Source organism: Cetorhinus maximus, chromosome 5, assembly GCF_964194155.1.
Source record: "Cetorhinus maximus chromosome 5, sCetMax3.hap1.1, whole genome shotgun sequence".
NCBI classification, from domain to species: domain Eukaryota; kingdom Metazoa; phylum Chordata; class Chondrichthyes; order Lamniformes; family Cetorhinidae; genus Cetorhinus; species Cetorhinus maximus.
The window spans coordinates 163,790,586-163,806,143 of NC_135883.1; the positions used below are offsets into that span (position 1 = coordinate 163,790,586).

At 43.0% G+C, this 15,558-nt stretch overlaps 1 protein-coding gene across 6 annotated transcripts in view; it reads right to left on the bottom strand.

Annotated features, from left to right (window-relative positions):
- LOC144681055 (serine/threonine-protein kinase MRCK alpha-like) overlaps nucleotides 1-15,558 on the bottom strand; it is a 607,421-nt gene that overhangs the window by 261,268 nt on the left and 330,595 nt on the right. For all 6 annotated transcript variants that reach the window (XM_078542748.1, XM_078542747.1, XM_078542746.1 and 3 more), the window contains exon 5: nucleotides 2,613-2,761. In XM_078542748.1, coding sequence (XP_078398874.1) covers nucleotides 2,613-2,761 — 149 coding nt within the window. The remainder of the gene's footprint in view (nucleotides 1-2,612; nucleotides 2,762-15,558) is intronic.

Genomic DNA, 15,558 nt, shown 5'->3' on the forward strand with positions numbered 1-15,558 from the left:
TTTCAAAATCATGAGGGACAGAGTAAATAGGGAGAAACTGTTCCCGCTCATAAAGGGATCGAGAACCACAGGGCACAGTTTTAAAGTGTTTTGCAAAAGAAGCAAATGCAAGATGAGAAAAAGCTTTTTCACACAGCGAATAGTTAGCATTTGGAATGCACTCCCTGGAAGTGTGGTGCAGGCAGGTTCAATTGAGACAGTCATGGATGATTATTTAAGTAGAAACAATGTGCAGGGTTACGGGGAAAATGCAAGAGATTGGCACCAAGTTAAAATGCTCAGAGGTGCACATGATGGGCCGAACGGCCTCCTTCTACACCATAACAATTCTGTGATTCTTACAACAGTGCTTTTGAGTATCATAAAACTGATACAACCTTTTTAGTACTGGACATGCCAACACTGACAACTGGACAGCAACATGACACAAATCCTGTTGCCTTTGGCAAACAGAGATAGAAGAGGAGAGGAATTCAAAGCTGCTGTTAGAAAAACAGCAAAGACTTTGTAATGGGAGTTCTGACAGTACATGTTTATGCTTAAACGACTTACCCAGCACCACGCTGAGAATTCAATCCCTCTATTCCGCTACAGTGTGAGGCTTTTTTTTCTACAGCAGAGGTGAGAACGCAGGCATCAGTAGACTGAAAAAGTGTTCTTTTGTCCCAAGATTAATAAAGTTTAATTGTTTTGTTGGCCATGTGACAAAGTAGCATCACTGCCCAGATAAATCCTATGGAGCCCCCAACAGTCCCCCGCCCTGAATGTACAGACATCTCAGCGCAAACCAGACCAGGTCAGTTCCACTACATCTGTCATCAACGATTCAAAGCAGTCTGTGATTTAGCTGCCTTGGCATTACGCTAATCTAAATATTGCCAACAACTCCACTGCATTTCAAGCAAACTTGGCTTTCACCTCTCTTCTCAAGGATCCACTGGAATTCCTTGCTGATGGGACATGTAATGCATACCTCATGTGGGTGCAGCTCACAAGTAAAGCAATGTCTATATATGATCATTACACCAGCTGTTCCTGTTAAATTACCACTTTCTATTAATATTATGGAAAAATGGCTGTCAAGGAACTTCTAACATGAAATTTAACTCTGCTGGCACGCAAAAGTGCCTTTCCTATCTTAGTCCTGAACAGAAACATCAACCTTAACAACGAACAGAGTGCTGAACAGTCCCCCAGTTAAAATCAGCTCTATAAAACTAAAACTTAGAGGCATAATATGGTGGTCAGGAACCTAAACAATATATATTTTTAAGAGGCCTGAAAACATTTGCCAGTTGGACTTCACTGCCTGAAGCTCAAATGTGTGCCCTGTACAACAGGAAAAAATTGCACACTGGTCCCTCTCTCTTGTTAATACAAAAAGTGGCCAAAGCTGATCCTAGCAAAACCTGCACTTTGCCAAAGCGTTCAAAATATAGGATCAAAGATGAGGATATTAAGAGTGAGAAGGAACTTTGTGGAAGTCTTGTGGAATAAGTTAATAGGGAGGGACAATGAGGTCAAATAGGGTCAAAAGGCAAGTAAGTACATTCAGAAAGATAGGATTGAGGGGTAAAATGAAAACAGGTAAGATCTGGTATAAAAAAATAATGGATGAACTTGCTGCCAACATGTCCTGCCTGTATTCCTGAAAGATCTACCATTTTTCTTCCTTTACCTAGCTGAAACGTATGAACAAGTTGTATTTACACAAACGGGAGGTGTATATTCAAAGCATTCATCGGTGCTCCAGCACTGATGTTCCGAGATAGATTGGTACTTAGTCTTTCCCTGTCCCAGCTCCACAGAAAAACATTCCTGGTTGCCATATTGCTATGATCATGTCATTGTAGCCTCATCCAGCTGAACACTCTTGAGAGACCCTATGCCTTTAATGGATCTATTGTGTGTTAACAATCTTCAATCTCTGTACATTTTAAAATAGACAATATAGCAACATACAGAACATGTGGGTCCAATGGGATATTTTTCAATTTGAAGTTTTATCTGGACAAAGATTTAGTCAGATACAGAGCAAAAGTAAAATAGTTCAAACCCCTACTGTCTATTCTATACATCTTATCATTCTGTAGAAAGTCAATTCTCAGTCTTCACCATCACATTCTTTGCTGCAAACCAACGTTAGTAGTCATCAAACCCACTAAGTGTTCACCTAACTGAAGCCTCAGCTTTCTCCTCCAAATCTTAATGAAGTTTCTGCCTGAACCTATGAAGAGATATGCTGGTTGTGAGGTAAAAGAAGTGAACAAAAGGTTGGTTGAATGTACATGGCTGATTATTATTTGAAAAGTTAAAATGTTTTTTATGAAAGCATGTTTTACAAATAAGAAAGTGTTCTGTGATTTGGCTAGTTTCTCTGATTTTGGAATTGGCATGATTAGGAATAGACCCAATAATGACAAGCTTATACGAAAGCTTAAAGCAATCCAAACAATGGCAAACATATTTTAAAAGTTTGTATAAAATAAGAAAAGTTATTGCTGCTCTATAACATTTTAGAAAAAATATACAAATATGTAAGACAAGTCCTCATGTCATAGTTAAATTTGTGGTCAATGGAATTATCAAACCACCATTTCAGATTATCTTACCTGTGCACGTAGTGTAACTGATGAACAGAATCAATGGCCAAAACCATTTCTGCCAGGTAGAACTTTGCCATGTCCTCTGGTAACCGGTCCTCAAATTTGCTGAGTAGTGTTAAGAGGTCTCCTCCCACGTAGTAGTCCATCACAAGATACTGAGAGCAAAGTGAGATGCAAAAGAACAATAGTGAGCAAAACAGTAACTTTCCAATTATTCATTTGTTATATTTCATTCAATCCCCATCTCAGGCTGCACTTACAATACAATTATAGCATCTTCTGCTCCAATGCTAAAGTTCTTGAATAAAGCTGAAGTTTGGATTGCATCTGAGTCGGGAAACAGAACTGAAACACTGTAGTGAAGAAATCACACACTACTGCACTCTGCAGTCAGTTCAAGCTCCAGGTTGGTTAGAGCACTGTGTTTTGGTATTGATGGTAGAAATCTGTTTGCCAGACTGGCAGATGGCTAGGAAACAGCTGTGGAATGGATACAAGGGCACTTATCCCATCTCCCGGTTTCTTCCCTTTAAAATGGTATCAATGTAGAATGCATTGCATTCGGCTATCCAATGGCTATCCATTGCTTAAGTGACAAGTGTGCCTTTTGATATTGCACTACAGGAAATGATAACTGTCAATGCTAACTAAATTTCTCTGCATGAGACACAGCTTAAAGTTAAGTGAACTTCCAGGTGGTGAAAACAACATCCAACATTTAACTTGTGCCATGCATGCAAAGCCAATGAGACAATGAACTCCTGGCCCAAGTGATCCTGGGTTAAGAAATTTATGGCTACAAGAGCAGAACAGCAGCTGGGAATTCCACAGAGAGTAACTCACTTCCTGACTCCTCAAAGCCCGTCCACCATCTACAAGGCCCAAATCAGGAGTGTGGTGGAATACTTCCCACTTCCCGGGAGGAGTGCAGCTCCAACAAAACTCAAGAAGCTTGAGATCATCTAGGACGAAGCAGCCCGCATGATTGGTACCCCATCCACCACACTAAACATTCACTCCCTCCACCACCAACACCCAGCGGTAGCACCTACAAAGATTCACTGCAACAACTCACCAAGGCTCCTCAGATAGCACTTTGCAAACCCATGACCTTTACCACCTAGAAGGGCAAGGGCAACAGATGCATGGGGACATCACCACCAGTACGTTCCTCTCCAAGTCACATACCATCCTGACTTGGAACTACATTGCTGTTCCGTCGTCGTCTCTGGGTCAAAATCCTGGAACTTTCTGCTAAAAGCACTGTGGGTGCATCTACACAACAAAGACTGCAGCAGTTCAAGAAGGTTAGTCACCAACACCTTCTCAAGGACAATAAAAATGCTGGCCTACCCAGCAACGTCCACATCCCATGAAAGAATACATTTTTAAAAATCCAGGAGAATCTGAGAACTATTGTTAAATTGTCAAATCAGAGTCGAGTGTCTTACAATAGGAATCTGAGGATCACTAATTTAATCCATTGCTAAGAGGAGTGTATTTGCATGGAAGGAACTTTGACCTGTTTGCAGCGACTTAAGTAGTGGAAAATTCATGAAGAACTAAAATCTCTTTCATTTGCATCTTCAGGGCCTATCACTCATGCCATGCAGAGGAAGCAAAGCAAAGAGGGTCCTTCTCAGGATGGCGACCGGTGACTAGTGGAGTTCCGCAGGGGTTAGTGTTGGGACCACAATTTTTCACTTTATACATTAATGATCTAGATGAAGGAACTGAGGGCATTCTGGCTAAGTTTGCAGATGATACAAAGATAGGTGGAGGGTCAGGTAGTATTGAGGAGGCGGGGAGGCTGCAGAAGGATTTAGACAGGTTAGGAGAATGGGCAAAGAAGTGGCAGATGGAATACAACGTGGGCAAGTGTGAGGTCATGCACTTTGGTAGGAAGAATAGAGGCATAGACTATTTTCTAAATGGGGAGAATTCAGAAATCTGGAGTGCAAAGGGACTTGGGAGTCCTAGTCCAGGATTCTCTTAAGGTTAACTTGCAGGTTGAGTCGGTAGTTAGGAAGGCAAATGCAATGTTGGCATTTATTTTGAGAGGACTAGAATATAAAAGCAGGGATGTGCTGCTGAGGCTTTATAAGGCTCTGGTCAGACCACATTTAGAATATTGTGAGCAATTTTGGGCCCCGTATCTCAGGAAGGATGTGCTGGCCCTGGAGAGGGTCCAGAGGAGGTTCACGAGAATGATCCCAGGAATGAAAGGCTTAGCTATAAGGAACGTTTAAGGACTCTGGGTCTATACTTGATGGAGTTTAGAAGGATTAAGGGGGGTCTGATTGAAACTTACAGAATACTGAAAGGCCTGGATAGAGTGGTCGTGGGGAAGATGTTTCCATTAGTAGGAGAGACTAGGACCCGAGGGCACAGCTTCAGAGTAAAGGGAAGACCTTTTAGAACAGAGATGAGGAGAAACTTCTTTAGCCAGAGAGTGGTGAATCTATGGAATTCATTGTCACAGAAGGCTGTGGAGGCCAGGTCATTTAGTGTATTTAAGACCGAGATAGATAGGTTCTTGATTGGTAAGGGGATCAAAGGTTACGGGGAGAAGGCGGGAGAAATGGGGTTGAGAAGCTTATCAGCCATGACTGAATGGCGGAGCAGACTTGATGGGCCGAATGGCCTAATTTCTGCTCCTATGTCTTATGGTCTTCTTGTTTTAAAAGGAACATATATACAAAGTCAATTTTCCATCAACCTGAATAAATAGCTTAAATTAAAAATTACTTAAACTATGCGTCTTGCTGAGAAGAGAGACATGCTGTTGAAGCTTTGCATCTTGCACTCATCAGGGCAGAGGCAAGAATGCCAAATATGTTTATTTTATTTCTGATTCACATATTGTTGGAATTGTCTATAAGCATTAATTTGCCACTTTGGGTTTCTAACTCTAACTCAAATATTGTGGTTCTCCAACAAACACATAAAATTTAATGTAGACCAGACATACACGTACAAAATACATTTCCTGGTCTGTTCCATTCCAAAGTCAGTGAGCTCATTGCTTCTGCCTGCAAACCAACTGCCAACACTCACAGAAGTAAAGCTCTTTGGTACAAGTAGCTAAAGTCAAAAAAGACCAACTGTGCTTAACCAAATGTAGATTAATAATTTCAACATCCACCATCAACGCCCCATTTGCACGATATGCATCCTATCCACTTTCATAAGTAAAACAGAGCACTGCTTTGGCAGATTTTACTGAGGTGGCACTACTGCACAAGGAGGAGGATGCAGTATGGAACCAAAATTCCTTTCTGATATAATCAAATAACCATAAAAGGCTACAGTACAGAAGGAGCTCATTCAATCAAATCATCATGCCTGTTCTAGGATTTTTCTAGAACAATGTAAGTCTAATTCCTGTCACTGGAAAACTTGGAGAAACTGTGTAAAACTCTGTTTACGCCATTTCTCTAATGTTTACACCAAATTACAGAGGCATATCAGAGAATCCCTGGGGAAATTCTACCCCTAAATTCCCAGTCTGCTACACTTTTTATACTGCTTGATTCAAATTATCAGATAATTCTTTTTTTCAGGCAAAGGGCAAAACCATCTTCAGCTGCTTCTTCAATGACTTTCCCCGTAGACATTCACTGATGATTGCACAGTGTTCAGTGTTTTATGGCCAGGATGGGAGGAGTGCGCGAATTATTAAGCCCTACTATTCCGCAGGCCATATGATAAAATGTTTAATTTTCCCACCAATATGGCCAATTGTGTATCCACACCTCTAGTGTCCAGAAGAAAAGAGACTTTGACCAGGCTTCTTTCAAAGCTCAGAATGATTAATGGATTTTAAAACAAAACTTCTTTTAACAAGTTGCAAGTACTGGTTAACACACAATTGTAACATAAACTATCTCTCCCTAAAGAATTCCCCCAGCACATACACAGACATACACACAGACAAAGGACAGATAGAATCTCTCTCTCTCTCTCTGCAGTGATGGGCTTTGGAGAATGGGCGTTATCAAATAAAGGAAAAAGTCCGCAGGGTCTCGATGCTGTCGTCCTGGTGTTCTCTCATGTGCAAACGGGCAGCTGGTCCTGGTAGATGCCTGGAAGTTCTCACCACTGGTCTCAGCTTTGCAGGTCCAAATGTAGACTGGTTACACTCAGATGAGGGTTCTCTGGCTACAGGTTGATAGCCACACACAATTTTAGGCAAGGCAGAGAGAGGGAGCCAGTCAAGATAGCCTTCCCCTCTCAGCCTGTTCTCCAACAAGACTGCCTTCAAAACAAGCAGGTCCACAACTCAAGTTTTTTTCCCTCTCTCCATGTGATTACCTTTTTATCTCCCAGCTTCATTAATTAATGCGCTTTGCAGTTAAACACAGGCAAACAACTCTTTCTCAAGTTCCAAACAGGTCAGGTGATTTCTTGGAAGAGGCCTGCTTGTTGATGGTTCCAAGGTGAACTTATGACCTTTTTTAAAAAAAATTCCCAGGTTAGCATCCACATGTCCAGGTGATGCCAAATCCTTCCATTTTGTAAAAGAAAACTTCGGTCTTGAGAGATATGATTTTAACAAGTACTATTCGTGGCTCCTCAGATTCTGAAGCTGTCCTTGCATGCAGGCAGCAAGAACTGGCCGACAAATAGGCTTGGGTTGGTAAGTGACAAGTTACATTCGCACCAGGCAATTGCCGAGCATTGACCATCTCTAACTAAAGAGAATTTAACCATCTCCCATTCACATTCAAGTCACGAGTGTGATGGAATACTCGCCACTTGCCTGCATGAGTGCAGCTCCAACAACACAAAGCTTGGCACCATCCAGGGCAAAGCAGCCCACTTGATTGGCACCCCACATTCACCCCCTTGAATATTCGCTGCCTCCACCACTGGCACACAGTCGTTGTAGTGCATTATCTACAAGATGCAATGCAGCAACTTGCCAAAGCTCCTTCAACAGCCCCTTCAAATTCTCAACCTCTACCACCTAGAAACAATGTTCCCTCGACACTGCACAGCCATACAACAATCCAACGGTTGCCATGCAGGCTGCGCACTAATCAGTCCCTTTAAATTACCATGCGTGTGCAGCCAGGCAAAATAATTTAAAAAGGTCATGTGCTCAAAGATACTGCCTGGGCAATCAGAAAAAAATGAATGTCACTTCAATGTACAAAGGCAGCAGGTGCATGGGAACACTATCATTTGCAAGTTCCCCTCCAAATCACACACAAACCTGGCTTGGAACTACACTGCCGTTCCTTCATTGTCGCTGGGTCAAAATCCTGGAACTCCCTCCCTAACAGCACCTGTGGGTGTACCTACAAGGACTGCTGTAGTTCAAGAAGATGGCTCACTACCATTTTCTTTTAGGGATGGGCAGTAAATACTGGCCTAGCCAGTGATGCTTACATCGCACAAATGAATGGAATTTAAAAATTACAACGTCAGCAAACAGCAAATATCAAGAACAAAAGTAACAGAACACTGACCACAGGATACTTTCCTTTCAACCATTCTCCAACCTGAGCAACACTCATCTAACTCAAAACCTTTCTTGTCCAGTCATCCAGCTTGCTAACCGTACCGTGATATTTCTTCTTATACCATAAACCTAAATTGTTAGCCTTCATTTCTGACATTAACCTTTTTTATTTATTCTGCTTCAATGATCACCAGCAGAGACCTGCAAAAACATTTGTGGTTAAATTTATTGCAACAGCATTTCTTTAAATACAGGATTCTAGTTATTCTTGCACTAACAACTTTAACAGAGTCAAAACATCTCACTTCGGAAAAAGCTACATAATGTTATCCAGGTGTAAAAGCAGGCCTAGGAATATAAATACAAGTTTCAGAAGGATGGCCTTGTGATTTATTTATAGTCAAAGAATATGGAAGTCTAATCGGGAACGGTTTCCTCCTGAGTTGAAAAAGCATCCAATGGGCTCAATCGTCGTCATCGGCAATCCCTCAATTCGAATATGACGACTACTCAGGATCTCAAGATTCTGCCATGGGTCTTAATGTGACTGAACAGGTCAATTCTCAGCCCGCAGATCTTTGAGTACATGGGGTTGAATGTCCTACGAGGTAGTGGGATCTGAAGTGCAGGAGTTGCTTCCTTTTCTTCCCTTCTTTGTTGCTGTTCTGTCTCATCGTTAAGGTGCTTGGATTTAAAGCATAAAGCAGCTGGATGGACAACTGTACGCCATTTTGAACAATTGGTACCAACCTCCTCTCAATCTGAATGTTAATGCTGCCACATTTCAAGGACAACTTCAGAGTATCTTTGTCCTCCCATGCAACATTGGTCATTGAGAGTGGAGAAAACGAGACCTGGCCTGGTGGGGGAGACCTTTTTCGGCCATCCAGACACTGTTCAAATCCATCAAAATCCATCAAAGCTGATTTTACAGAAGTTTTGCTTGTGGAGCTGGCTTCAAGGAGGACATCAGCATGTTCAACGGTCCTCCCAGTGAATCTGAAGGTTGCGGTGAAGGCAATGCTGATAGAATTTCTCTAGTGCTCTTATGTCACTGACATACAGTCCAGGTCTCGCTACAGTTTTGCAGGATTGTGGTGACAATAACTGCTCTGTACAATAGGCTTTTGCTGACTTGCAGAGTTCTTTGTTGTCAAAAACTTGATGCCTTAGTTTGTAGAAGGCTGAGCTGGCGTAGGTGATCCGGTGTTGGATCGCCTCTCAATGGTGGCCTTTGGAGAGAGGTGTCTGCCAAGTTATGTGAAGTGCTCAACATATTCCAGAGTCCTTCCTTCAACATACATGGGAGGGAGACCATTTTATTTATATTCATTCATGGGATATGGGCTTCACTGGCTAGGCCAGCATTTATCCCTAGTTGCCCTTGAACCGCTGCAGTCCACGTGGTGTAGGTACATCCACAGTGCTGTTAGGGAGGGAGTTCGAGGATTTTGACCCAGCGATGGTGAAGGAATGGCGATATAGTTCCAAGTCAAGATGGTGAGGTGCCAGGTAGTGGTGTTCCCATCCACTTGCTGCCCTTGTCCATCTAGATGGTCGTGGGTTTGGAAGGTGCTGTCGAAGGAGCCTTGGTGAATTCTTACAGTGCATCTTGTAGATGGTACACGTTACTGCTACTGTGCGTCGGTGATGGAGGGAGTGAATGTTTGTGGATGTGGTGTCAATCAAGTGGGCTGCTTTGTCCAGGACGGTGTCAAACTTTTTGAGTGTTGTGGGCACTGCACTCATCCAGGCAAATGGGGAGTATTCCATCACACTCCTGACTTGTGCTTTGTGGATGATGGACAGGCTTTGGGGAGTTAGGAGGTGAGTTACTCATCGCATGATTCCTAGCCTCTGACCTGTTCTTGTAGCCACAGTATTTATATGGCTAGTCCAGTTCAGTTACTGGTCAATGGTAACCCCTAGATATTGATAGTGAGCGATTCAGCGATGGTAATGCCATTGAACATCAAGGGGCGATTGTTGCATTCTCTCTTGTTGGAGATGGTCATTGCCTGTCACATGTGTGGTGCAAATGTTACTTGCCACTTGTCAGCCCAAGCCTGGATATTGTCCAGTTCTTGCTGCATTTGGACATGGGCTCCTTCAGTATCTGAGGAGTCGCAAATGGTGCTGAACATTGTACAATCATCAGTGAACATCCCCAATTCTGACCTTATGATGGGAGGACGGTCATTGAGGAAGCAGCTGAAGATGGTTGGGGCCAAGGGCACTACCCTGAAGTATGCTTTCAGTGATATCCTGGAGCTGAGATGACTAACCTCCAACAACCACAACTATCTTCCTTTGTGCTAGGTATGACTCCAATCAGCAGAGATTTTCCCTGATTCCCGTTGACTTGAGTTTTGCTAGGGCTCCTTGATGCCACACTCCATCAAATGCTGCCTTGATGTCAGGGGCAGTCACTCTCACCTCACCTCGGGAGTTCAGCTCTTTTGTCCATGTTTGAACCAAGGCTGTAACGAGGTCAGGAGCTGAATGGCCCTGGCAGAACACAAACTGGGCGTCAGTGAGCAGGTTATTGCTAAGCAAGTGCCGCTTGATAACACTGTTGATGACCCCTTCCATTACTTTACTGAGGGTCGAGAGTAGACTGATGGGGCGGTAATCGGCCGGGTTGGATTTGTCCTGCTTTTTGTGTACAGGACACACCTGGGCAATTTTCCACATTGCTGGGTAGATACCAGTATTGTAGTTGTACTGGAACAGCTTGGCCACAGGCGTGGCAAGTTCTGGAGCACTAGTCTTCAGTACTATTGCCAAAATGTTGTTAGGGCCCATCGTCTTTGCAGTATCCAGTACCTTCAGCTGTTTCTTGATATCACGTGGAGTGAATCAAATTGCCTGGAGACTGGTATCTGTGATGCTGGGGACCTCCAGAGGAGGTCGGGATGGGTCATCCACTCGGCACATCTGGCTGAAGATTGTAGCAAATGCTTCAGCCTTATCTGTTGCACTAATGTGCTGGGCTCCTCCATCACTGGGAATGGGGATATTTATGGGGCTTCCTCCTCCAGTGAGTAGTTTAATTGTCCACCACCATTCACGACTGGATGTGGCAGGACTGTAGAGCTTATATCCGATCCATTGGTTGTGGGATCGCTTAGCCCCGTCTATCACTTGCTGCTTATGCTGTTTGGCACGCAAGTGGTCCTGTGTTATAGCTTCACCAGATTGATGCCTCATTTTTAGGTATGCCTGGTGTTGCTCCTGGCATGCCCTCCTGCACTCTTCATTGAACCAGGGTTGATCACCTGGTTTGATGGTAATGGTAGAGTGGGGGATATGCCGGGCCATGAGGTTACAGATCGTGTTCAAGTGCAATTCTACTGCTGCAAGGGGCCCACAGTGCCCCTTGGATGCCCAGTCTTGAGTTGCTAGATCTGTTCAAAATCTATCCCATTTATCCCACACAACACGATGGAGGGTATCCTCAATATGAAGGTGGGACTTCATCTCCACAACGACTGTGCGGCGGTCACTCCTACTGATAATGTCATGGACAGATGCATCTGTGGCAGGCAGGTTGGTGAGGATGAGGTCAAGTACATTTTTCCCTCTTGTTGGTTCCCTCCACCACCTGCCGCAGACCCAGTCTAGCAGCTATGTCATCTCGGCCAGCTCAAACAGTAGTGGTGCTACCAAGCCACTCTTGGTAATGGACATTGAATTCCCCCACCCAGAGTACATTCTGAGCCCTTGCCACCCTCAGTGTTTCCACCAAGTGGTGTTCAACATGGAGAAGCACTGATTCATCAGCTGAGGGAGGGCCATACGTGGTAATCAGCAGGAGATTTCCTTGCCCATGTTTTACCTGCTGCCATGGGACTTCATGGGGTCCGGAGTCGATGTTGAGGACTCCCAGGGCAACTCCCTCCCGACTGTATACCACTGTGCTGCCACTTCTGCTGGGTCAGTGCTCTATTGCCTATCACTTCTACTGGACAGTGAAGGAACGGCGATATGTTTCCAAGTCAGAATGGTGAATGGCTTGGAGTGGAACTTCCAGGCGGCGGTGTTCCCATCTATCTTCTCCCCTTGTCCTTTTAGATGGTCATGGGTTCGGAAGGTGCTGTCTAAGGAGGCTTGGTGAATTTCTGCTATGCATCTTGTAGATCGTACACACTGCTGCTCCTGTAATAATTTCAACATCTATCATCGAAGAAAACAGCTTCAAACTGCCAATCTTGTTCCATGACAAAGTCCTTGTTTAGGATCCAAATATCATAGCAACATTACAACCGCTCCTTCCTCAAGTCTAAGTTTGTACAATGGCATAACTATGGAATTACGTTGTATAGGAACTCTGGAGGATACGGACCTTGTGTAATCTTGTGTATTGCTGAAAAAGACACTTTGTCGAAGCTTTTTGCCTTGCACTCATCAGAACAATCGTAAGAATACCAATATCAGGGGAAGCATATGATTCCACGACTGGACAACATTTGCTAAATAATCCTCACTGTGTTAAAAATTATGCTGACAACCAATTTAAGATTGTCAGTCGGGCTCACAATGTGGTGCATTTGCGTGTGCTGGAAGCCACATATATTAATACATAGGGCCTGATCTTTACAGACAGAAAATGCATGTATACATATTGCGCCTGTTTCAGCTAAACAAAATAAGTGATAGCCATTCACTGGTTCATTCCTCAGAGAAATGCCTTGACCAACCAAGCTGCCTGGTTTAAATTTCAAACAATGCTTGGCAGTTAACTGTCAGTCACAATTAATTGGTGCATTCTCCATGGCAACGTCTTTACCAGAGTCCACTTGCTAACCAATCAGCACTCTCTTCTCAGACAGTATAAAGCTGTTGCTTCCCCTAACATTGGTATTCTTGCGATTATCCTGATGAGTGCAAGTTGAAAAACTTTGACAAAATGTCTTTTTTCAGTAATATTCAAGTTCTCTACTACCAAATGACTATGATTATCATCTTTCTTTGTCTAAAGCATCAACGCTGATGTATTCTTTCAACTCACCTGACAGCTCTTCTAAAACGTTTTCATTCAAATCTTGTGACTCTTCATTTTAAGCATGAAGGATAACTTTCAAATAATGAGTTGTATCAAATAATCGTTCCCATCATTTTTCCAAACTTAACCAATTCCACCATCTCTTCCACACCTCACAGACTATCCCCACCCATGCCATTTAATCCTTTCCATGCAAATATGGACCCACCCATCAATCCCATCCCATATGGAAACAATCTCACCAGCCAGGGTAATTTTGTTGTTGAGCTCCTCTTACCTTCTGCTCTTTATGTTTTCCACCAATCCTCTCAATCTGCAACCACAAAATGTTGGCAGCTACACATGCCCCAATCTAATGTGCACCCCATTGCTTTTGCATGTGCCAGGCACCAACCATCAAATAAACCCACCAACCAGATGTGCCCCTTAAACTGACCAATAAAAACCATCCTGAGAGAAAAAAATAAGTATTAAAGATTACTCTTGTCATAAATCACCTGAACATTTTCCCTTATTTCTCTTAATTGTGAATGAGACTGCCCCACATACTCTTTCCCTCATAGGTTGTCAGCCTCGGCTCAGTGTTAGCACTTCCATTTCTGCGTCAGGAGATTATTGCTTTAAGTTCCACTCCAAAGACTAGTTCACATAGATTAGCGATGTACTGTCAGAGGACCGCCATTAAGGTGAGACATTAACCAAGGTCCCTTCTGATACCATGGAATGCTTCAGTGCCCAGGCAAACATTTTTCCTCCAGCCAACATCGCTAATTGGTCATTTATCTAATTTGCTGTTTGTGGGACCTTACTGTCAGCATATTTGCTGTTGCATTTCCCTACTTTACAGCAGTGACTGCCCTTCATTGGTTGCAAGTTGTTTTGGGACACGTGGTCAGGAAAAGCACTACATAAATGCAAGTGTTTTCCTTTTCAATCCTCAGTGCTCCAAACTCCATACTTCCTCCTTTAAAAACCACAAGTTTGGCATCTCCTAATCAGTAGCTGGTTCACCTTCAGAAATGGCTCTGAAAGGACTCAGTTCTCTTTAGGCCGCCACACGAGTCAGAGACACATGCTTTTTGAACAGACAAATGTTTTGAAGTCTGAACAAACTTTGGAATTCAAATGCTCCCAATCTCAAGTACCATTCTCTACCAACCTACATAACCTCCCTTCTCATTCTCTAGGACTGCTATATCCAGTTTCTAAAACCTAAGGGCTTGACAGTTGAAGGCATGGCCATCAATTGTGGAGCAATTGAAATTGGAGATGCTCAAGAGGTCAAAATTAGCCAAGTGTAGATATCTGGGATGGTTGTGAGACTTGATAAGGTTACAGAGATAGGCATGGCGAGATCGTGGAGGTGAGTGAAAACAAATGATTGAGAATTTTAAATTTGAGGTGGTACTTAATTGGCAGTCAATGTAGGTCAACAAGTATAGGGGTAATGGTGAATGGGACAGTGCAAGTTAAGACACAGGCAGCAGAGCTCTGGCTAAATTTATGTTTACACTGGTTATGGAGTCTAGGACTAGGGGGAGCAGAGTCTAAAATCTCTGGTTAGGCCTTTCAGGAGTAATCTTCCACTCTCAGTACTCGGAGCTAACAGTCAATCACTCCAAGGTCAGGGGCAGGACTGTTTGCAAGCTAGGTAAAGTTCCCTCTACCCAACAACAGATCTTAACTACAGCCTCAGAGTACCCCAACTGAACTATTCTAATGTTTCAATTTTATACATTTACAGCCTGAGTGGGAGAGAGTCTGTAAGATTGCCAGTTTACTGCCTTCTTGTGCAATGCCCTCATACACAGTAGAACAGAATAGAGGGCGTTCAAACTGATTTTGAGTAGGAACTTATCAGTAACAAGAGACTTTTATCCCATCGGTCTGGATAGATTGAAACTCTAGCCTTGGGATGAAAAAGACAGCATTATCCCTCGTAGGTCTTGGTGCTTTTATTCTACTTGTTTTAACTGATTCAGATTTACATTGTGCTCTTTAAATTTTGAAGCTAGAGGAGAGAAAGAAGGAGGCAGCTTGATTAGATTTATCCTTATGTTCTTGTATTCCTACTCCTTTCCGGGATTTATCAACTTTTTCTTAACAGCTGAATATTGCAACATTAATAACATTGAGACAAAATCCTGGCCATTTGATGGAAGAGATAAAATATCTAGCATTATGTTTCTCAAATCTAAATCTTGACTAACTTAGTGTCCATGATCAACTTCAATTTTTTCATGTCTTTGAACAAAAGTTATTTTTGGATCTGCCTAATTTGGCCTGATTCTGCCTGTTAAAATTTGCAAGTTAGATTGTTGTAGGGATGTTGAAGGGTAATAACAATAGCAAGCACTGAATTTTCTTAAAGAACATTGAGGTATAACTAGGAAATAAATGGCGACTATGAAACCACAGTGGCCTTTAGTCAGAATGCTGGGAACCCCTTTTAAAAACAGAAGAGGGATTATGAGTAAGGA